At 41.3% G+C, this 24,578-nt stretch overlaps 1 protein-coding gene across 2 annotated transcripts in view; it reads left to right on the forward strand.

The window, feature by feature from the left end:
- The first annotated feature begins 880 nt into the window (after positions 1-880).
- The window catches only part of RNF217 (ring finger protein 217), a 116,764-nt gene continuing 93,066 nt past the window's right edge, over positions 881-24,578 (forward strand). The window contains exon 1 of one of the 2 annotated variants that reach the window (XM_070559349.1): positions 881-2,430. In XM_070559349.1, coding sequence (XP_070415450.1) covers positions 1,555-2,430 — 876 coding nt within the window. In that variant the 5' untranslated portion in view covers positions 881-1,554. The remainder of the gene's footprint in view (positions 2,431-24,578) is intronic. The other variant, XM_070559348.1, reaches the window with a different exon arrangement.

Below are 24,578 nucleotides of genomic sequence, written 5' to 3' on the forward strand. Positions count from 1 at the left end.
TCCCTTTGGGGTGCAACTGAGCACAAAACGCACCTGATGGAGATGCTTTTCCGTGTTACGCTGCTTTCTTAGGACCACATAGCTAGTCCCCTTTTTGATTTGAAAACTATTTTAGAACAACCCAATAACAACTTCAAGATAAAAAAATTCTACACACTTCACAGCTCCTTCCTATTACATGAATGTGTAAATTGAATTCCCTTCGAGATGAAAAAACAAGGGTTGGCTTCCCAAAAATGTTTTCATTGGCTTTAGGGAACTAAAACACACCAGTCTGGGTGACTAATACTTCCTGTAAAATACAGATCAACACATAATTAAGTTCTGGCTCAAATAAATTGTTGTCTTGGAAACAGTTTGGGGGATAAATATGGTTATGCTAATGAAACGCCTCACGAGTTCTACCAACGACTCAGCTTATTAATTAGGCCAGATCATCTTACTACAGGTGCTACCCAGTTTGGAATATTTAAAGGGTTAAAAAAAGTTCCTAAGAGAACACTAAAGAGGAGGAAAACCGGATAAATCTTAAATTAGTTATCAGCTCCCACAAGGATTCCAGTTGGAAGAGCAGGTTAAAAGTACTTGTTGGCTTATTTGTGGGTTTCAAAGATCCTTCCTACCCCGTTAGGCAGGAAACGGAGAGCTGTATATACAGCATTTGAACTAATAATCCCCAGCACTCTTTCTCTGAACTCCCTTTTTGAAGGATTTAAAATTGGATGAAGTGAAGAGAAACTAAAATCTGAAGTCGCCAGGGTTTTCTAGCCTCCAGCTGAAAAGCATGCAGGAGTTTTGTAGGAAGTTCTGCTTAACGTCTAGAGCTGCCTGCTCTGAGGGGTTTGTTGGGGCCAAGTGCGAACTCCCGGCGGGAGAGCGCATCTCGGCTCGCCGATCACACCCACTCGGGGTGTGCGTGTGAGTGAGAGCGCGGGGGCCTGCGCGCGTGTCTACGTGCGGGGAGGTGTGCGCCCGGGGGGGCCGCCAGCAGGGCTCGAGGTGCCGCGCGACGAGGGGAGGGCGCCCGCGCCGGCCTCTCCCCAGGGGCCGCGGCGGCTGCTCGCGCTCCGGCTGCACCTCCCGGGGCGCGCGCGGCGCCGCCACAGGCCCCCCGCCCCTGTGACCACCGCCCTCCGGCCGCCGAGGCGCGCGGCCCGCCCCGGGGAGCGGCGATGGCGCGGGGCTGACTGCCGCCTGCCCCGGACCCCTCTGCCCCGCCCGGGCCTCGCGGGGGCCCCGGCGCCGCCTGGACCTGCATGTGGGGCGGGCGCCCCCGCGGCCCGAGCAAGCGGCCCCCAGCGCCCCCGAGGCGGTGCCCGGCCGCGCCGGAGGACGAGGAGGAGGAGCAGCGGCCCGGGCAGGGCTCCCCGCGCGCCGCCGCCGCGGAGCACGGGCTCCCCGGAGGGAGCTCGGGGCGTCCCAGCCCCGGAGGAGGGACCCGGAAGCAGAAGCGGAGCCGCGAGTGGAGCCGAGCCGCTGCCCCCGCTGCCCGCCGGCGCCGGGTGGGGGTCCCGGCGGCTGGATGGGCAGCGGCGGCGCGGGCCGCGGGCGGCGATGGGCGAGGAGCAGAGCACGGTGAGCGGCGGCGGCGCGTCCCCGGAGGCGCGGCCCCCGGCCAGCGGCGTCCCCGGTCCCCACGAGTCTCCGAGGCCGCGGGGGGACCTCGCCGGGGCTCCCGGGCCGCGCGCCGCCTCCGCCGAGCCGAACGACGGTGGCTGCAGAGGCGACTTGGGCTGCGTGGACCCGAGCACCCCGGAGCCCGCGAGGACCCTGGGGGCCCCGGGCCGGAGGAAGAGCCCAGCGGCCGGGCAGCCCGCGGGATTGGCACTGCCCGGGCCCCTCAATCCTCAGACTTTGCAGCAGCAGCTGGAAGAGGAGGAGGAGGAAGCTGGGGACCGAAACGAGGAAGGGGATGAACAGCAGGAGGCGCCCCCCGGCGAGGAGCAGGAGCCCAGGACCCGCGCTGGGGCCCCGGACCAACTGGTCCTGGACGTGCTGGCCCCGCGACGCCCGCTCTCAGCCAAGAGACAAGTCTTCTGCTCCGTGTTCTGCGTGGAGAACGACCTGCCCGAGGTCCCCACCGCGGAGCAGCTCTCGCCGCCCGCCTTGCCACCTCGGGCTCCGCCGGTGACTAACCCGCCCAGCACCCCGTCCTCCTTCCCCAGCCCCCGGCTGTCCCTCCCAGCGGACCCCCTGTCCCCCGACGGCGGCAGCATCGAGCTGGAGTTCTACCTGGCGCCCGAGCCCTTCTCCGTGCCCAGCCTGTTGGGAGCCCCACCCTACTCTGGCCTGGGAGGGGTAGGGGATGCCTATGCGCCCCTCATGGTGCTGATGTGCCGGGTGTGCCTGGAGGACAAGCCCATCAAGCCCTTGCCCTGCTGCAAGAAGGCCGTGTGCGAGGAATGCCTCAAAGTCTACCTGAGCTCCCAGGTAACTGCACCCCCGTTATCCCCTCCTCAGGTCCCCACGCCGTGCAGCGTTCCAAATCCCAGGCGGGGAAGTCCAGCTGCCTGCTCACAGGAAGCGGCGATGAGACGCCCTTACCGGGGACCTCTATCAGTTTCTCACATCTTGGTGGTTGTCGTTATAATATTATTTGTGTGATTTGTCCTCATGGTTAACTTGATGGGAATTGAACTCTGCCTGAGCTTCAGGCTTTGGTTGGCATCCGTGGCAAGAACAGGGTACAGTGCAGGGCGCTCTTCTTATTTCTTTTACTAGATTGCAAGCAAGAGCTTGTTCCGAGGAGGGCAGTGAGTGCCTCAGAGGCCTGGTATCCCAGGAACTAACAACTAGTGGGCTTGAAATAAGTATGTATTGAGTTGGTGAAGAGGAGGGTTGGGATTAATATGTCGGGGCCATGGTGCTTGAATTTTTTATTTTGCTCCATTTGTCTATTTCAGGAAAGTACAATTTATTTATTTATTCCTTGGCTCTTGCCCACTTTCCCTTTTCCACTGTAAGGTTGAAGTACTTTTCCTCACTGAAGTTTTACGCCAGCACAGTGCCTTATTTCTTTAAGAGGGAACAAAACAGAAAGAGCAAAACAAAGCACAGCAAGGCTAAGAGGGTTCACAAAACAAGCAGCTGGTGAAACTTTCTGCCTCAGCTCCGCATTTGAAAGCTTCTTGTTTTTTTCTTGGAAAGCTCAGGAGTGCACCAGATCAGCCCTCCCCTCGCTGACGGTGAATGTGTTCTTCCAGCAGTTTCAATCTATGTTTCTGCCAGTGTTTTGCACAATCCAGAATGCCCTTTGATCTCCAGTCTGGTTGTCCTAGGCCTATTCATCTTTCAAAACCGGGGCTGTTCAGGTGCCAGCTTTTCTGTGAAGCCTTACCTCACCCTTCAGGCCCCTGTTTATATACTTTCCAAATACTTTTGTGTGTCTTACATGCACTGAAGTTGTTCCTTGTGTGTCTGTTTGTCTTGCTAGACTGTAGGGACAATGTCTTATAGTCCCTCTATCTGGCAGTTTCATGTCGAGTCCCTTTCCGTAATAGTAGAATAGTTTAAAGCAAACTGAACAGGCTTCCACACGGTGCTGTTCCTCTCTGTTTTGTGGCTAGTCCGTGCTTGCGTCGAGACTGAAAGTATGTACTGTGCCCAGATGGAAATGCAAAGGGAAACTTAGACAGAATGGAATGTTACACAAACAGTAACTTGGCCAAGATGGTGGAGATTATCCAAACGCCTGTAAGAGACTATGACGTTTCTTTCATGCTTTATCCGCAAACAGATACTTAAAACAGGAGGAACGTCTGCTGCTCATAGTGGTAGCTTCTATGACATGACCGTCAAACAGATTTTGGTGCCATGCGTGTGCAAAGCCCTGTGGTGGGATTCAGACATTCCCAAGTTATGGGCCCTGGTCCAAGGAAGTCACTGTGAAAGCAGATGTGTACAGGAGAACAATAGGAGGTAGCATATGATGAGATGTAAACAGTAGCATTTAATGTTAAACACTGGATACAAATACTGTGGGGTTAGAAGTTCAAGGGAGGTAGTCATTGTGGTTGGGGTACTCATTGCAGTTTGATTTCCTTGAAGTAAACTCTTTCCCCAAAGCAGATTTTTTTTTTTTTTTTTTTTTTTACCTCTGTGAGTTATTTGTAGGATGTCAACGTTTTGATCTCTAGTGGAGAAAAGAAGCAATGGGGAGTGGGAGGTGGCAAAGTGTGTGAAGTGTTGCTGCCATACATAACCACCGCAAACTCCTCTGAAGTGACACAGTATCTGAAGGTTGTCTGTGGTGTTTACGATTTTATGTATGTTCCTGATCTTCTTCCAAAGTGTTTGGTGGAACTTTCAATATAGAAAAATATTATTTGAAATAATAACAACAAAAAGGTGAGTCATGCTGGCCAGGCGTGCTTCCACCTCAGGGCTTTTGCATTTAGTGTTCCTTGTGCCTGGAATATCCCCCTTGGACGCCATCCCCTTTGCTGGCTTACTCCTGCCTCCTCTCCCTGTCAGGTCTGTGCGCAAATGTCACCCATGGGGCCTTCACTGCCCACCCAGTTTAAAGTTAGCCTCACCCCACACTCCCAATCTCCTTTCCTGTTTATTTTCTCCAGAGCGCTAGCATGCTCTGTCTTCTACTTAAGTAATTTCCGTGAAGACAGGAGTTTTCACATAATCTGTTCACTACTGTATCTTTAGCACCTAGAACGTTGTCTGCCGTGGAACAGACACTCGGCTGAGAGCTGTTGAATTTAGGAAGAGCTGAGCGACAAAAGGAGGAGTTTACCCCTAGAAACCACGGCTAGGAAGTGGGCTTCTGCTTGGGCACTAAATTCTACTCTGAGCTTCTTGATGTTTAAGGCAAAGACTTAAAGCAGACCAAAATAATCCTGTGCTAAGTTTGTTGTTAAACTTAGAATTAAAGAGTTTTTAGACAAACTTTTAGCTTATACAGAAATGGCGTTCTTTTTCAGTTGGATAAATATATAGGCTTGTGGTTGTAATGTTTCTGATCTGTATTCATTCAAAGGTCCCTTCTACTCAAAGGATCTGTGTTCCCATGTCACTTAACCTCTCTGTGCCTTAAGTTCCTCATCGGTGACATGGAATTGCACCCACGTTGTGTGATGACACACCGGGTCTAAAGCAAACACAATCAGCCTGCCGAGTTGTTTTATTGCCTCACTGAACCAGATCAAAAGGGCGGAGTGTGTGCTTTCCCCCTCATTTTAAAGGTGTCTTGGGTTTGACAGAAGCAAATCTGTCAAGCCTGAACTTGCAGGGCTCCTAAGACCTTTTAAAATAAGATGATATATTTGAAATAAAAAGTTATTAGCGACTTTTTTCCCACCGTTTTTTTTAGAGTTTGTGCCAAATAGTGCATTATTTAACATCATTTAAGAAAATAAAGCAGAGTCTCTATTAAGCATTTTATACAGACATTAAAAATGCATACTAGGGACGTGAGTTGGACTATTAGCCTGGTTAAATTAACATTCTTCCGAAAGGAGACGCTGAGTTCTTTGAAAGAAGGTATGAACTCGGGAGGTAGGAGTGTGGGTTTTTAGATGATGTCTTATTTTCATCAGTGCCATGGGCTGAATATATGGCAAAGGCCCATGGGCAGGTGTCATCATTATTTCAGACAGAGACGATTAGGCCGTGATTTAAATACCTCCGTACTGTGGTTTACAAATAGTAGTCTTATTTTTCCAAATATGATTCTTCTCCAGTTACCGCTGTGGCTGGGGCTGTGGGAAACACTTCTGAGTGGATGACTTTACAGCACACTCGGTACCATCCGGTTTCCAGTTGCCATGGTGAAGGGTCGCCCTGATAAGTTATAATCTTTGGCACCACATGGGTGTTGTCTTAGAGGCGCTAGAGCACCATGAGAGGGACGGTGGGTGTTACATTGGTTTATATTCCCCGGGTACATAAATGTTTGGTCCATAAATTTTAGAAGCACATTTCCCAGTGACCTGCATGCATGGGTGACTATGGCTGAAGCGTACTGTCCCAGGGACGCCTGCGGTCTCCTGCAGGTCACTGAGCCATGCAAGTGTCGACCTTCTCAGCTGGTTTGGCCTTTACCACATTTTCCTAGGAGGAGAGATTGTTGCCTTGTTTGTTTCATAGAATGACACTGTGCCCATTTTAGAAATCCTCCACAGATATCTTTCCTTTATGATTTTGGTTTTAGACTGTAAAACCTGTTATAGTATGAAATATTAATATTTAGTACTTCGGATAAAGAAAGGAGAGAATTGGGCATGCTGAGGGCTTTCTAAAGGTAACAGCTGTTGTGGCTTGCATCACCCTGCTTCAAAGTGCTCACGATTGGCAGATGCACATGAGCTGGAATGTATACACCTGTCAAATGAGTATTAATAGAGACAAGCAATACATTTTTTCTACAGATTGCAAACAAAACAGCTGCTAGATGGTAATGTCCTAAAATGACTGTGTACTATGGTCACCCTAGAATCAGTGATCTAGGGGTGAAAGCTTATGTATCCTGTTATTAAACTCTGCAACATCCACCCCTTTATGGGTAAAAGTGTAACCTACTTTTTTCCTTTAAACCTTCAAGCAGCCTGTATATTTTTGGAAACTGTTGCATTCAATATGGAGTTTGAACGCAGCTGCCTTCACACAGGTGAATTTACAGATCCTGTCAGGCCAGGTGTGATTTTGGTAGTCCTGAAAATGTGAAGAATAATATGAGACTGAAATCTGTTAAATCCCTCTACAAATTTGAAAAGTGAGGATTAAGGCATATGTAAGCTTATTCTTGCATGTACAGAATTAGCATGTGCGTGTGTGTGCGCACGGGCACGTGTGTTTAGGGATGTGGTAACATTTGCTTTCACACCTTACTGACTCATGCCCTTATTTTCCTCTTCTGTCTCTTTAATAATTTCTTCATTCCTCTTTAATAATTTCGTTCTTTTTTCTCCGACTTTGCAAAATCTGGTTTTAATTGGTGTTTGATTTCTGCAGGGGAATCCTCTGTCCAGGGCTGATGAGCTCTGGGTCAGCAGGACCTGGTCGGGGTGCTGCATGCATGTCTCCCTTCCTGTCTCCTCCAGGTGTCTGGAGATGAGGCTGCGTGGAGAAACCCTGCATTGTGCTGCACTGCCCAAAAGATCTCAAATAACATGACCAGTACTGAAACCTTTAGAGTGGTGATTTTTTCTTTTTCCTGGAGTAGAGCTCAGCCTTTATACTTGAAGGCTCTTCCTTATTCCTCATGGGAGAGAAAGAAAAAGGAGACCATTAGAACTTGAGCCCCCAGCTTTTTATTAAAAGTTTGTGATGGGCAATGTAGACATATACCTGAGTGGTCATTTCTTATTAACGTATTTGTTTATTAGTATACCGTTTATGCATTTAACAAACATTTATTGGATACCTGTATGCCAGCTGCCATGAGATACTCTATAAACATATTAAATGCCTTCAAGGCATTTAGAGCCTTGTTGGCAGTCTTTCTTCCCAGTTTTCTCTGTTGGCATAAATAAGTTTCCCTTTAAGTTCCCAGACATCTGTGGGTCTCTTTTTCTCTTCTTCTTTCTTTCTGAGAGGATTTTATTAAATCAGTTCTGGAACACAAGCTAACATTTTAGTAAGCATGTTACAATTCCTCCTATTATGTTTCATCCAAAGTAATAAATCCATTCGTTACTTATTTCTTCATACACATTTCTCAAGCCTCTTTCTAATTCTCGGAAAGGGAATATTAGTAAATATCTTGCTCCTTTCGAAATATTTATTACCTGTACTTAAAAGCAAACATAATTTTGCTAAGTTTGTTTTGGATCATTCACGACAATATGGCAAATCTTTAAAGTTCTAATACTTTTTGCAAAAATGTTTATTTCATTCAGATTCACCTTGTCAGGAGGGTTTTATATGATAAATGAACCTTCCCAAATCAAATTTTGTCTTAAAACAAAAATTCAATGTCTACAGGAGAATAATTCCTAGAATATAGCATTCTCTTTCAACTTTATCAGTACTATTTGCCCCATCAATTTTCGTGTAATTACACTTGAGTTTTTAAGTTTCCGTGAATAATAAGAAGAACCATTTACTGAACATCTATATTATGAGCATTTTTACACATATTTTATTATTTAATTTTAATTCACTTGCATATAAAATACCTATTACATACCAGGCACTGTTGTAGGGTTAGGGATACAGAGAACTAAAACAGATAAAGCCCCTGGCTTTGTGGAGTTTATATACTAGGCTGGGGGGTGGGGAAGACAGACAATAGACTAAGTAAATTATCTGGTATATCGGGAGATAATAAGGGCTATGGAAAAAGAGAAAAAGGGTGATAAATATTGGGGAGGGTGTTTTTCTTTATATATTTATCATTTGGGGCAAGTTGTCAGGGAGGGTTTGTTTCACTCAAAAGGTGACTTTTGAGCAGAGTTCTTCATGAGGCCAGGGAGGGAGCAGACCGCGGGGTAGCTCAGGGAAGAGCAGGTGTAAGGTTCCGGGACGGGAGCCTGCCTGGGGGTGTTCCAGGAATAACAAAGAGACCCATGTGGCTGAAGCAGAGGGAATGAGGTGGGAGCAAGAAGAAGAAAACAACAGGAGGAGTGGGAAAGCTGGTTGGATGGGGTGTTAAGGCCACAGAAAATTTGCATTTCCTCTGAGTGAGATGGGAGGCTATAAGAAGATTCTGAGCTAACCAGATATGACTTAACCTTTAAAAGAGGTTACTCTGGCTCTTTGTGGAGAGTATACTATAGGAGTCAAGAATGGATATAAAAGATCAGTTAGAAGATGACGGCAGTAATCCCGAGGAGATATAGTTCAGACTAGGGTGATAGAGGGGAATCTGGTTTGAACTGATTAAATTTTGAATGTCTCATGAAGATAGAGCTAACGGAATTTGCTGATGATTGGGTGTGGGCTGAGAGAAAAGGAGTCAAGGATGACTCAGGTTTTGAGTCCAAGCAATTAGAAGAATGGGGTTGCCGTTTAGTAAGATGAGGAATCCTGTAGGAGGACTAGGTGTAGGGAGACTCAGGAGTTCGTGCTAAGTTTGAAAAGCTATTTAGACATTCATGAAGGGATGTTGAGTATAAGTAGTTGGTGTGTGGCATTCAGAAGAGAGATCTGAACAGAAGATGTGCATTTTAACGTTTTTGGCATATAGATGATATTTAAAGCCGTGGGACTAAATGAGGTCACCTGGGGAATGATAGCAGATAGACAAGGAGGGTTGAGGAGTGAGTCTGGGCATAGCAATGTTTACAGATACAGAGCCTGGGACATCAGAGAGAACCAGCAAAGGGTCTGAAATGGAGTGGGCCAGTTAGGCAAGAAGAGAAGCAAGGTAGAGGGGTTACCCAGAAGTCTAGGACAGGGAATGTTTTAAAAAGGAAGGAGTAATCTTCGTTGTCTAATGCTTCTGACAGTTTCAGCAGGATGAGGATTGAAACTGACCATCAGATTTCCCAACAAGGAGGTTATTTGTAACTGTGAACAGTACTGTTTTTCTTGGCACCAGTGGGGTTAGCTTTCTGATTAGAGTGGGTTCAAGAAAACAGGACCAGCTCCATTTCTGTACTGTAGGTAGTAGGATGTTATATGAGGAAATGCAAGGTTAGAGAGATTAAATAACTTGCCCGAAGTCACATAGCTAAGAAATGGCAACGGTAGGATTTCAATTCAGGTCCATGTGGCTGTAAAACCCATGGCCTTTTTACATTCTTTACATTTATTATCTTATTTATAAGCTAAATTTGTTTATTTTATTTTTCCTTCAAATTTATATCTGTATTGTACAAAATCACAAGTCTTCCAGTCCAAGAAGGAGAAGAAACTTAAATACGTTTTTGGAGGAAGTGGAAGGCTCTTGTCCAGACCCAGAGAAAGATTTCTACCAAACTCAGCCTCATCTTCATGCAATAAAATCAAGAGCAATTGAGTTTAGAAAAGCTGTGATCTAACTTACTGTTAAGTTTTAATGGCAACATACTCTGCTGTTTTCTTCCTAACTCTCTGGCCATTTGTTTTGTTTCCATTTGAACTTTCTCTTATTTTACCATCTCTTAATGTTAGTATGTGCACAGTCCTATCCTCACCCTCTCACTTCTCACTTTGTATACTTTTAGTGGGACCGTCTCATCCACTCCCATGGTTTTAAGGAACACTTATATATGCTCTTGACTTCCAAATCTTTATTCCTAGCACAGGTCAGTCTTCTCACCTCCAGTACCATCCAGCTATCTCTTTCCTGGGCCTTTCCACTTGCATGTCCCACCCACAGCCACCTTAAACTTCTCAAAACTAAATCTCCCTTTCCTCCTCTTCCTTCCCACACCCTTAAAGCCTTGTTCTTCCTTTGAGTTTCCCCATTTCAACAATTATACCCAGGTCAGAAACTTGGGAGTCATCATTGAGTTCTTCCTCTCCCTGACCTCCCATGTCTAATTAACCACCAAGTCCTTTCAATTCTACCATCTAAAAATATTTTCTGTATTTTTCTCTACTTTTCTCCGTTTCTACTGACATTTCCCTTGCTCAGGCCTCCATCATTTCTTCCCTGGATTCCAACCACTGCTTCCTGCTTGGTCTCAGTGCTCCAATCTTGACTGTTTCCAATCTGTTCTGCACACTACAGCCAGAGGGTTCTTGATAAGCTGAAAGACTGGTCTTGGCACTCTCTTCTTAGTGTTTCTGTGTCTGCCTCTTGCTTTTGCAATAGCATCTAAACACGGTGTACATGTGCCTGAGTGATCTGACTCCTGTTTACCGCTCCCAACTTTATTTCTCATCAAGTACCCCCAGCCATATTAAACTGCTTTTTGTCCCTTGAGCACTCTGTGATTCTCTTAATTGTGACCCTTTGATTTAGTGACGTGAGGGTCTGTCTCAGGGGGATCCACTTTTTTCCTTAATCCCCCAGCTCGGTTTGCCTCTTTCACACTTACTCATTCTTCTGGTGTCAGCTTAGACATTTCTTCCTTTGAGAATTCTTCTTGACCTCCTATATCTGGACTAAGCATCCTCATATTCTTTGACAACGCCTTGTACTTACTGTACTTATTTCACTGTTTTGAAATTGCCTGTTTCCTGCTCTGTACTTCCGTTAGACTGTACAGCTTAATGCATGTGGAGACCTTATTCATCTTTTTTGCTGATTAATTTCCTAGCTCTTGGCATTGTGGGCATGAAATGAGTATTTGTGTAGCTGACTTATTTATTTAGTCCATAAATAATTAATAAACCAGAGGCTAGTGTTGTCAGTATATGAAGTATTGTAAGAGATATTCAAAATGATATTTAAAATGAGAATCTCACCATTTCATTATCTTGCTTGAAAACTCGTAAGTCCTTCCCATTGCTCTACCTAAAGATCCCAGTTCATAACACTGCTGATGGCATGGCCTCTGCTGTCCTCTTCAACCCCTTCTCCGTCACACGTGCCCTCTTCTCTCCAGCCAGTATCCTTCCCTCCGTTAGCCTCTCCACATCCGTCAGGTCTCAGGCTTCCTTCGGTCTCCAGACTGAATCAGTCCTGCGGTTCCTGTTTTTAGAGTCCTTCTTACTCAGCCACCATTGTATTCTTATCCCCTTTTGTAATTATACCTTTTTGTGATGATTCGATGTTTGATTAATTATTTGCCCCTCTCCCCCCCACCGTCACTATTCTTTGAGCTACTTCTATGACTAGCACATAGCACAGAGCCCAGAATGGAGTAGGTGCTTGATAAATATTTGTTAAAAGACTGAGGGAATGATTGAAAGTAAATTATAACGTGTTTACATTGGTAGAAAAAGAAAGGTAGATATTTGACCCTGAATTTTTGATGTCTTATTCCACAGTATATTGAAATTTTTAATGCAACGGAATGCTATGGCCTGAGTCTTTATCCTGGCATCCTGTCTATCACCGAGGTGCTTCTTCAATTATAAAACCTCGTCTGGTTACTATGTTTCCTGCTTAACAAATTCCTCCAGAACCTAGGAGCTTAAGACAGCCATTTTATTTTGATCACGACATGTGGGTCGGGAATGTGGGAAGGGCTTAGCTGGTCAGTTCACACTTGGGGTGTCTCATGTGGCCGTAGTCAGATGGCAGCTCACTTGGCTGGCAGCTGATGCTGGCTGTTGTCAGGATGCTCAGCTGCAGCTGTCTACAGGAGTGCCTGCACATGGCCCTGCCAGGATGCGAGTCTCGGGACAGCAGCTTCTTGCGTGGAGGCTGGCTTGCCCAGGGCTGGAGTGGCAAGGGAGCCAGGTGGAAGCTGCCTGACATTTTCTGCCCTAACTTTGGAAGTCGCTCAGCATCATTTGGGCAAAGCAGTCACATGCACTCCCAGAGTCAAGGGAAAGGGACTCAGACCCCAACTTTTGTGAAAATGTCAAAGAATTTGGGACCAAATTTTCAAAAGCACTACACTACTTCCAAAACAAATCAGAAACGTTGTGAACTTAGTAAAACTGAGCTTGAATTTTTTTTTGAGGAAGATTAGCCCTGAGCTAACATCTGCCACCAATCCTCCTCTTTTTTGCTGAGGAAGACTGGCCCTGAGCTAACATCCATGCCCATCTTCCTCTACTTTATATGTGGGACGCCAGCACAGCATGGCGTGCCAAGCAGTGCCATGTCCGCACCCGGGATCCGAACTGGTGAACCCTGGGCTACCAAAGCGGAACGTGAAAACTTCACTGCTGCACCACTGGGCTGGCCCTGAGCTTGAATTTTGATGTTTTTAAAAAGTATTTCATGACTTGTCAATCATTTAATTAAATATTTCCAACTCATATCATTATATTCATTAATATACTTTGGTGTTGTGTGTTTTGGGGCTTTATCCATGAATAATTTAACACTTAGTTTTAATTTAAGCAAAGGTTACGTAAAAGTCATTCTCTTTTAAAATTAAATATTTTAGATAATTCTATTGTAACTGAAATATCTCAAGATCAGAGCCAGCTTCTAATTATTCTAATTAATATCACTTAAAATTATTCTATATAATATAATTTACTTTCCATTATATCAAAACTCTAGCTTCAGAAGTGGCTAAAATATTATTTGAAAACGTTGAGCATATTTCTGAATAAAAAGAGTTGATGTAACAGATATTTTTTGTAGTCCGGGCATATTCTATAGAGAAATAATACTTTATCTAATGACACCTTAGAATTAACCACCCTACTTAATTTTTGTTAAATTGGCCCACTGCTGCATTTTTATTGTTTATGGTATTCTAGTTTGGTTGGGTGAAAATTTTATCATTTGATTAGTGTCCTCTAGAATAGGTAACCATTTAAATTTCCAGAAGCATCTATCTTGTACTGAGAACTCTCCTCCTGGTTGAGGATCTGTGCACCCTGAAACAGAGGGGATATATTGCTTTGATGATGTGCCTTTTTTTTTTTTGCCTGGCTCAGGTAACTAAATTCTGGGCTTATTCATTCATAGGAATGACTAATCCCTTTTTAAATCTTCCTAAGCTATTCGCCTCAATAATCTGTAGTTTAAGATTCAGAGGCTAATTATAGGCTACGTAGCAAATTACTTCCCTTTTTGTGTTGCTGATTCTTGCCTTATTTCCTCACGTGCTTCTTGGCCATACTGAGTGTTCCTGAAGCCCATTAGCTGTGAGTTGTTTGGGGCAAGTTCAATCATGGCAGCTTTGTCTTCTGGTTGCTGGCTTAACAATTCAAAACAGCAGGTGAAATAAAACAGTTGCTCATAATATTTCACTCCTGTTTTGTTCCTTTTGATAATGCCATTTTCCCCAATGTTTGCAGTTTAGTTTATTATTAATTTGGATCTAAGTAGAGCTGTTGGGTCAAATCAGAAGGGATTTTGATATGACCTGGTCTTAGCGCACCTTTTTTTATATAAACCTATGACCTCAGTGGTGAAAGTGAATTTCTTTCAATAGTTCTGTGGAGAGTAGGGGGTTTTTATTCTCCTGCCACAGATGCCCTTGGTGGGAAATGATAAGTGCGTCCCAAGAATTCTCATTTAATCCTATTTTTAACTGGTTTTGTCATTAACTTCAGTGTTTTTTTATGTTACCATTTTTCCTCCTCAAGATTATTTGTGAAAGAAACGCTTTGAAAATGATAGGCTCTTAAAAAGAAAGAAAGAAAGAGTCTGTGTGTCCAGCATATTGGCACTTTATGGGAAAATTACGTGTGTGTGTGAAGGGCTCAAGGTTCACAAGAGGATTATTTCTGATCTTGATTTGTAAAGATCTAAGTGCAGTCATTTCCAGGTAAATACATGTATTTCAAGTGTAGTTTGAAGCAACCAAAAATAGATATTCCTTGAGTTTACCCTTTTCTTCTTGTTAGTTTTTAATATGTCACTTTGTGAGTTACTGAGGCTTTATCCTTAAGATGAGGGAGAAGTTAGAAGGAATGCTTGGAAAGAAAACATTTGAAACAGTAGTAATTTTTCCCAAATCTTTGCTTCTATTTTATTTTTATTTTTTTGGTTTTCAGCATTTCTGAAAAACAGTGTTTGTTCAGATATGCCTTTCTCTTTAAAAGTCACTGCAAACTTTAAAAACTTGGAAAGAGTTTTCTATCAGGCTGAAAAATCACCCAAATGAATTGCTTCAAAGAATTTTTAACCCGTTTGTTTAAAAATTTAGTGCTTTCTGATTAGCTGCAAGAATAGTTGATTGACGTTAGGGAAGATGTAATCTACTAGCTGAATTTCATCAACAATCTTGGAATAATTGGTAGATGAGACACAAAAATAAGTATAAAGATTTAGGAAGCACGGGCAACAGCGTACTTTTTGGCATCTCTGTGTCTGTGTGAGGTGTTTTTCCAGTTATGACAGTCATTAAAGCAATGTATCAAAATAAATCGAACATAGACTTTAGAGGCCCAGTATTACTAAATGCTGAGTGAAGATTTTTAAAAATAAGGAAGCCAGTCCTAACACATTGCTTTCACAATTATTAACAATTTTATTAGTGATAGTAAGATGTTTTTATATCATTAATTAATAAATTAAAATTAAGATGCTGAGAAAAGTCACTGGAGCTTTTGCGTTGTTCTGTTCTAATGTCCTTTAGGCTAATATATTATAATCTAGTTGGACCGGACAGACCCTGTTGGTTTGCTCAGGTTGCTGATGAAGCCATGGTCCAGGTGGCAGGCTTCTCACAGGCTGGTTAATGACAGACATGCTGATCTGTGGCCATAAACCCCCCCAAGTGTACACAGTCATATCATAAAGTGTGTCCTTCTGATCATAGGACTGTAGCTGAGACAAGATGGAAGAATTACTGTTAATCTCATCACTGCTTCTGGAAATACAAATTGAAGCACATGTTCCCATAGATAATTAGTGAATTGCAGAAAGTTTTGCATAGGGAAATCTTTTCCACTGGCCAAGACTTTCTCTTTTCTCTCACTGTGGTCAAGCTATAGGAGATCTGTTCTCTGGTGTTCAGTTGGTTTAGGGAATCAAAGGGGAGGGGGAGCTGGAGCATTCTTTTTCTAGTAAAAACATTTTCTAGGCATAGACTATTGGTTTAGCACTTTGCTAATCCCTGTGAGAAGAGACAGTGTATCCCCATAGAGTAATCCATGATCCATCCTCTTAGCAAGTTTAGAAATTCAATAGGTGAAAAGTAAACTCTCCAGGCAGATTAGGGAATGTTTATGACTAAATTGTATGATGCTAATTGTTGACTCAAGTGGTCCTAGGAGAGAAAGCTGTGTTTAGGGCAATATAAAAAGTTGGAATTTGACTGTTGTCTAAAAAGTGATTGTTGATGCCCAGGGAGAGTAGAAGGGAGTTAGGGGTGAGGCGTCTCTCTAAGTGAGTTGGAATGAGCAAGCACACTTACACACTCCAAAACACACTTGTGGAATGAAAGAGAGAGGGTGTGCAGGTGACCAGGACTAGAGAGAGTGGCTCAGATAGACAGCATGGCAGATACAGGTGGAAGGGCGAGAGCTGAATGGTGAGCGAGAGTCGGTGGAACAAAGACTCAACACAGAGCAGAGCACCACAGGTGGAGACCGCGAGTCCCTCTGCAAAGCCAAGAGCACAGACGTGCTGTGTCTCATGAACAGAGAGCAGAAGGGCACTTGGCTGAAGATGGCTCACAAAGGTGGATGAGGGCCAGATCGTGTAGAGCCTTGTTGCCCTGCTGTGGAATTGATGCTTTATTCCAACTGTGACAGGAAGTCGTTGAACAGTGTGGTAGAATTGTAAAATGATAATTAATGCTTTAAAAGCATTCTGGCTTCTGTGTAGGCAGAGAGTTGTGTTTAGGGGTGGGGTGGCAAGAATAGAAGCAGGGAGATGGGTTAGGAGGCAACTGCAGTAGTCCAGAGCAGAGATGACAGTGGTCAGCCCCAGTGTGCAGGCAGTGGAGGAGGTTCTGTCTCCTGTCCTATCACTTATTGGAGTTTTGCCTTTAAAAGGTGTTGGGAGTGCATTGCCTTTGGTCCAGCGGAACGTCATGCCAATCCTTGCAGCCCTTTCTGTTCAGAGGCCCCAAGTTGCACAGCTCTGTGTACCAGCTGCAGGCTTTATCTTTCAAGCAGCATAGGATCAACCTGTGTTCAGCTTGATTTCCTCTCACGTTTACCTGTCTGTGATGGATTGGGTTGGTTGGTTGGTTGGTTGGTTGGTTGGTTTTAGTTGTTTGGTTCTAGAGACGCCATGTAAAAAGTCATTGACTGAAAAATTTGAGAACATCTTTTGAATAGGTGTCCATAGTTGTTATTTTACGGATTGTCTGAATCAATTTATTGAAGAAGTTGAGCTATCCTTTGCTACCTAATTTTTTTGCAATTTGCTGTTTTTAGTCTTTCCTCAATTTATGCTCAACAGTTTCCTTTCATCATTATTTAAAGCACATAGGAACTCCCACCCTCCCCTTTCCACAGATAACGAAGGTCTTACTGGTCAACCTTCAGTTCTGACAGGAAGTTGTTAGAATTTTTCGGTAAATCTCCTTAGTCTTTGTCTTTACTTTTTTGAATTGTTTTGCATGACTCTGGTTTGCTTACTCAGTTAATTCCTATCTAATTACACATCTTCGTCTGTTCTGATTCTTGTTTTTATAACGGTGTTCTCTTTTGGTGTCAGTTCTACTTCCTGTACCTTTAATGGGAAAGGCCCTGGGGTCATGGTTTAACCATACAGCCATACAACCATACATGGCTGTTTTATTTTGATGGTGGCTGGCCTTTTCTTTGCTTTCAGTAGGAGCAAACTCGTAAAGTAACTACTTAAACAAACATTTGCTTTGTTGATTTTATGCTGAGTAACTGAGTCCCCTTCCCTTCTATATTTCCATTTCTTTCATAGAGTCTTGAAGTGTTTCCTCTGATTTCATTGTTATTGATCGTAAAACCAGTCATATTTCAATAGGAGGTAATACAATGTTAATTTTTTTTAAATTTATGTAAAAAAACTCAAGTATTTATCTTTAAAGTAGATTTGTTCCATGTGTGGGTTGTCTAGATTTTAGAAGAATATAAACCCTATACATTTGTGTCATCACAGGTTTTTCAGTTGCCTTGCCATCTAACACCACTGGATAAAAGTAGTTTAAGGAACAGTAGCATTGACTAAATTTAAAATATTTTTAAATTAAATAGTGTGAGGAATCACAGATGCTGCGTAGTGTCTATGACTACTGTTACTGAGCAAGGGCTCACTGCCTGATGCACATAGAAGCCAGTACTACAGCACTGGCTTTTGAGAGGAGAAAGAGCTTTATTGCATGGCCAACCAGCAAGGAGACAGGAGGCAAGGCTCAAATCTGTCTCCTCAAGCTCAAGTGGGGACAGACTTTTAAGGAGTTGGGAGTGGGAGTGGTTATGAAAAATACTAGCTTGGCAGAATCTGATTGGAGGGTGGGAGGGTAATGATCTTCTAAGTCTGGTGTGCTACAAATCAGAGACTCCTTGCTTCTTATCAGGTTCCCCTACCGCTTGCTCTTCACATTGAGTTTCACAGTCAGGGAACTTTTGATTCCTAAGCAGCTCGAGGTCATCTGAAGATGAGATTTCCATCTTCTTCTGAGCGTGCTCTAGCTGCGTGACTTGCAGTTTTTGCTCATGCAGTTTTTGCTTGTTGACCCAGCAAAACAACTTTGACTTTTTTTTATTGATACAATAGGGCACAATAGGGCAAGTACGAATTGATCTGTGATGCTTGTACTACTTTAATGCTTATAAAACAATTTCAGAAAAATTAATTTAAAAAATTGAACTTTTTGGGGCTGGCCCAGTGACATAGTGGTTAAATTCATGTGCTCCACTTTGGCAGCGTGTGGTTCGCTGGTTCGGATCCCAGGTGTGGACCGACACACTGCTTATCCAGCCATGCTGTGATAGCTGTCCCACATGCTCAGGGCCAATCTTCCTCAGCAAAAACAAGGAGGATTGGCAGTGAATGTTAGCTTAGGGCTAATCTTCCTCAAAAAAAAAAAAATAGGTAATTTAAAAATTGAACTTTATATTTTATGTTTAGAACATTCATTATGTTTGTCATATCTCATTTCAGTTCTTTGTCATATCTCATTTCACTTCTTTGCAAGAAATTTAACTCTTTTTTCCTCTATATTAATCTGCCTGTTAAGAACAACTCATTTCAAAGTGAATTTATTATTTTTCTCCTATAAGTATGAATGGGATTTAATTTTTGGATCCCAACACTGTAACATTTTTCCTCAAAAGTACCTATTTTATTGAAAATGAAAGCTAGCGCATTAGGTAATACAAGATATTTTTTCAATGTTTATCTCACTTTATAGATATTTCCATATTTTCTGTAGCAAAAATGTGGTTAATACCTCATAAAAATTCCATAGTCTAAACCCCATCCCCAACCACCAAAAGAAAGTATTCCTGTGTTGCATTTTGTATGAATAACACATTTTACATAATAATTTATAACTATTGCTATTTTGTAGACTATTTAACATTAATAATATACTTTCATATGATGTTATAGTAGATTTTATCTGAAAACAAATCAAGCAGTTGTTTTACCTTTGTCCCTACCCCCTAAAGGCTTTAAAAAATTTCCCTACGATACACAAACACTTGTTTCCTAAGTCACCTTGGGTATATCATCGATAAATTTATAAAGAAAAAAATGTCAAAAGTTGATGACTTTATGGTATGTGGAAGTAACTTAGTCAGTTCCTGGTGAGAAGAATGGAAATGGGTTTGCATTGCAAACATACTGTCTTTGAATAAGATTAAAGATCTGCGAAGGGAAGTCATTCATCTTTCCTAGGCCAGCAGGTTTGCTGTCAGGGTGAGAAAAGGGAAGAGGCAAATCTAACTTTTTCAGTAGAAGAGCCACTTTACAGAGTCCTCTGTTTTAAAGGAAAAGAAAAGCTTTCTGTATATTTACTATTCATCACCACTTCAGCCTCTCATGCCCCCGTCCCAAACAGGGGTTCTGAACTTGGTGGTCATATCAGTTCATGGATTGTCTTCAGAGGGTTATAAATGTCCTGAAATCTTATACAAAATCCATTTTCTCTTGTGAGTAGGTCCATAACACTTACTGAGTTTTCAGACCATTACTCCAAAAAGGGTTAGAACTACTAACTTTAAAATGTTTTCATGTTTTGAGACAATCAAATTCTGGGGGTTATTTGACTTCCTGATAACCAAGGTATGGGCTAGAGCTCTGCATATTCAGTCTGTTTAGTGTACAGAGGAAGGCACAAAAATTAGAAGATTGAAGTGGTGGATAAAATATAGCCAGGACTAGTGTGAATTTAGAGCCCAAGTGGTAGTTTAGTGGATTTATGTCTTAACCTCTCACTGCTGGAAAGGACCTTAGAGGTCATCTAATTTGAGGTAGGTATCTGTGTGTGAAAGCTTCCTTCTTTCCAGTCACACTTACGTGAACAGAGATGACTAATAAGAAATACTAATACCTGTCATTCTATTCCATCGTCTATGGTAACTCTCACTTTGTGAGGGAGGAAGTGCCGTAATAATGACCTTTCACCTCATGTATAATTAATTAATTAACTAATTAATTAATTTCCACAGTGCTTTGTAGATCTGTTTCAAATGTAGTGCTTACTTACTGGACCAGTAAAAAGAGGCATGGAGTTAGAAGATTTGAGTTTCAATTTTTGCCATATAATAACCATAGGACCCTTGAAAAAGACATTAAATGAGTTGGTGTTTGTGAAACTTTTGCACATTGTAAAGTGTTTATATGAAGCTAGTATGAGCTTGATAAAGGTAGACTAGGAGAATATAAAACATCAAGAAAAAGGACACTGTAGTCCCATTTCCCTCATTATTAATAATTTTAAAAATCTTAAATAAAATGCTAGCAAATGAAATTCAGCAAATACGTTTTTTTTTTTTAAGATTTTATTTTTTCCTTTTTCTCCCCAAAGCCCCCCCCGTACATAGTTGTATATTCTTCGTTGTGGGTCCTTCTAGTTGTGGTATGTGGGATGCCGCCTCAGCGTGGTTTGATGAGCAGTGTCATGTCCGCGCCCAGCATTCGAACCAACGAAACACTGGGCCGCCTGCAGCGGAGCGCGCGAACTTAACCACTCGGCCACGGGGCCAACCCCCAGCAAATACATTTTTGAAACACCATTCTTACATCACAATCAAGGAGACTTTGTCTCAGGAATGCAAATATGCTTTATTTAACATGAACAAATCAATTTCATAATATTTACCGTATTAATAGATTGGAGGATAGAAATCATATAATAATGTCAATAGATGAAGAAATAGCATTTATTAAAATTAAAAATAAGTTCCTTCAGCTTTTAGAGTTGTGTCAAAAACTTATAGCATATATCAAACTTAGTGGTGAAACCTAAGAACTAAGCATTTCTAAATGAGGAAAAGATAATGATTCTTGCTGTCACTGCGACTGTTTAGCTTTATTGTGTGGATCTTAACCAATGCAATACAAGAAAGAAAGACACATAATTTGGAAGGAAAGAGAACAAATGGTCATTATTTTAGAGGATAAGGTTACCTACATAGAATATCCAAGAGAATCCAAAGCTAAACTTTTAGAACCCATAAGACATTGGTTATAGATTTACTGGATATAGAGCAGCCCACAGAAGTCTTGGTGTCTATTCACCAGCCAGAACCAATGAGAAAAAGAAATTACATTCAGATAGGTTCCTAGAAGTGAATCTAAAGACATGCATGGTCTTCACCAAGAAAATGATTGATCATTGAAGGAAATAAAAGAATGCCTGAATTAATGGAGAGAGATGTCCCATTGAATGGGAAGATGCAATGGCATAAAGATGTCAGTTTTCCTGAATTAATCTATAAATTTAATGTATATCAATAGGTTTATCTTGTGTAAGTTGAAGAATAAAGGTCCAAGATTAACAAAGAAAATTCTGAATAAGTAGGGAAGGAAAATTTGCCCTACTAAATATCAAATCATGTTTTAAAGATAAGTTAATTAGAATAGTGGAGTATTTTTATAGATATAGATAAATAAATCGATGAACAGAAAAAGAGCTAAGAATGAGGCCAATTGTATATCGGCACTTGGGACATAATAGAGATTGCTCCATAAATCAATGAAGATAGAGTGGACATTTCAGTAAATGTGCAAGGATGATTGGCTTTCCATATGAAAATTAAACAAGATTCTTTATCTCAATGTAGGGAGAAATAAGGTCCAGATATATTAAAGGCCTATATAGGTAAATCAAGTTTAAAAATCTGTTGGTAGGATAGATTTTCAGATATCTATCTGTATAACCTTGGTACAGGAAAAGATTTCTTAGTTAGCACCTGAGAAACATAACTCTAAATTAAAATGACTGATTCCATCGAAGTGAAAAATCTCTGATGGGGGAAAATGATACTATAAACCTGGGTAAAGAGTAATTCACATCCTGGGAAAATAGTTTTATGATATATTTAAGACATAAAGGATTAGTATCCATAGTATATAAAAACTCCAACAAATTAATAAGAAAAAGACAAATCACTCAGAAAAATGCAAACTTGAATGACGTCAATGACCAATAAACATATACAAAAAAGTTCGTACTCATTATGAGGACACGTGATTCATACTAATGAGGAAAACACAAATTAACAACAACAAAACAAGATAATATTTCACACTTAAGAGTGGCAGGATCAAAAAGTCTGATGCCAGCCAAGTGCTGGTTAGGATATGGGGAACAGGTATGTTCAGACACTGCTTGTTCCTAGAAAAACTCCCTCACAAACTCCTGCATGTGCGAGAGGTATGTACAAGACTGTGTATTGCAAAGTTATTTGTAGTAGTGGAAAACTGGAAACAAATTTCCATCATTAGGAAATGAATGAGTGAATTCTAGTACATTAATAAAGTAGAATATTTAACTGTGTTTACACTTAACTAAATCTATATATTAACATAAATATACATATTGAAAATACGTTAAGTAAAAAACAACCAAGTTTCAGAATTTAAGCAGTTTCAAAGCAATGACATTTTAAAGAATACATGAAGCCATGAGAGATTGTTCAGGGGTATGTTTTTAGTGTAGTGTACAGAAACAAAAACTAAACCAGATTTGTGAGTGTCTAATTCTGAGGAGGAAGAGAGGGATGGTAAGGCATTGTGTTCTTTATCTGTAATGTTCTAGTTTTTTATCTAAAAAATAGGAAGTAGAATGATAAAATGTTAACATTTGTTAATAGTGGGTGTTATGAACCTGTGTATGTTACATTAATCTACTTTTTAATATTTATTTGACTTTTGGAAAATAGGTATTTTATTTTTTAAGTTCATTTTAAATACTCTGGTGCCCTTGTAGAATCAGGGATATGAAGACTGCAGTCTTCAAGATCGTCCTGTTATGGCATCCGTGGTGGCAGATAATCTAGATTTATTTTGTATGTAAGCTAGCATTTTTTACTAGATATCACCCTTCTACACAGTACAGTGTAGCATACCACAATAGAGATGATTAGGTTTAAACTCTGTCTTAAGTCTGTTGCCCTGGGGATCTCTCTGATGGAAGTTATGGGTGGTAGTCCATAATTATTCATCATGTTTTTAATGCAGACTGTACCTATCACTGCTCCCTGCCTTTGGTTCTTCCATTGCCTTTAAAATGAATGCTAGAAGGGTTACAAAGGTGCAAATAATCATCTCCATTAAAGGAGCATAATTCAAATTGTGTTTCTCATTTTCCCTTCCAAGTGCAAGTCTGCGTCTGTCTTCACAGCCAAGTTGGCGTTATTCTTGATCTTAAACTGTTTCTATTTACAAAGTCAAACATCACTATTTCTATAAATGCCTCACCTTCTTTTGTGACCTTGTTCTTGGTTATTGCCATGTTGGCTTTTTTTGTTTTTCACCTTGAGAAAGATGCAGTTACGTGGTTAGAGGAAGGGGAGGATAACCATTAGGCAATACTTCCTGTGATATTATTTTCAAATACTGATTTCAAGTGTCCTATGGGTTTTTACAAAGATATTATATGCATGGTTTCCATCAGTGAGCCCTTCCCCTGGTTGACCTCAGCCTTTCCTTTAATCTATTTTGATTATCGTGTGTCCTGTCTCTGTGCTGGTAATTGTGCCTAATCATTTCAAGTAGATTTTTTAAAAGTCTGAATTAAACCAATCTTTCCATTGGTGCCAAAGCTTCCTTTTCTTGCTTGCTCCAAACACTTTTCCAATATCTGTTCCTTCTCTCTCTTATATCATAGGTTGTCAAACATTTTCAGTAAAGCGCCAGATAGTAAATATTTTAGGTTTTGCAGGCCAAGAGGCAAAATCAACCATATTATATAGGAACTTGTAAGAGGAAAAAACCCAGATTTCCATGTATTTTTATTGACGAAATTGAAAATATAATAATAATAATAGGGTATTTTTTATTTGTAATGCAGATCTACTAATAGGAAAAGTAGAATTCTTTCTTTTGGGATAACATTTTGCTTAATTGGGGTTCAAAGTTAGTGTTCCTGTCATCAATGTTAATTGTAAATATTCATCTGTCAATCCTGATCTGTATTGAGATTTTACATATTTCATCCTTAAAATGTCTTTTCACACAGATAGGTATCGCCAAATGCTGATATCAGTCCATCAGCATGTGTGCATATTCATGATTTGGAAATCCTTTATAGGATTGTATTAGATTTTTCTCTTGATGTTTGCCTTTTAAAGTGTTATTACATTACAAATTAATTACTTCCAATTGAAGGCTGGGTGGAAGGTCCTCAGTTGCACAGTTAAATGGATTTCTAAAAACATCTTAATTGAAATGTATTTCACATATCATACAGTTTAAAGGGTGCAATTAAATGTTATTTAGTATATTCACAGGGTTGTAAAACCATTCTCCATATCTAATTTTAGAACATTTTAGTTTGTTCTTAAAGGAACCTTGTACCCATTAGCAGTCACTCCATGCCTTCTTGTCTCCCCCAACCCCCAGTCCTAAGAAACCACTAATCTACTTTCTGTCTGTATAGATTTGCTTATTCCCAACATTTTGTGTAAATAGAATCATACAGTAACACAATATCTGGTCTTTTGTGATTGATCTGCTCTTAACTGATTTAAATGGATTTTGAAATATGGAAATTTCCATTGCATCATATCAAGGT

The sequence above is a fragment of the Equus przewalskii genome, chromosome 9 (genome assembly GCF_037783145.1).
Source record: "Equus przewalskii isolate Varuska chromosome 9, EquPr2, whole genome shotgun sequence".
In the NCBI taxonomy this organism is placed as follows: Eukaryota; Metazoa; Chordata; class Mammalia; order Perissodactyla; family Equidae; genus Equus; species Equus przewalskii.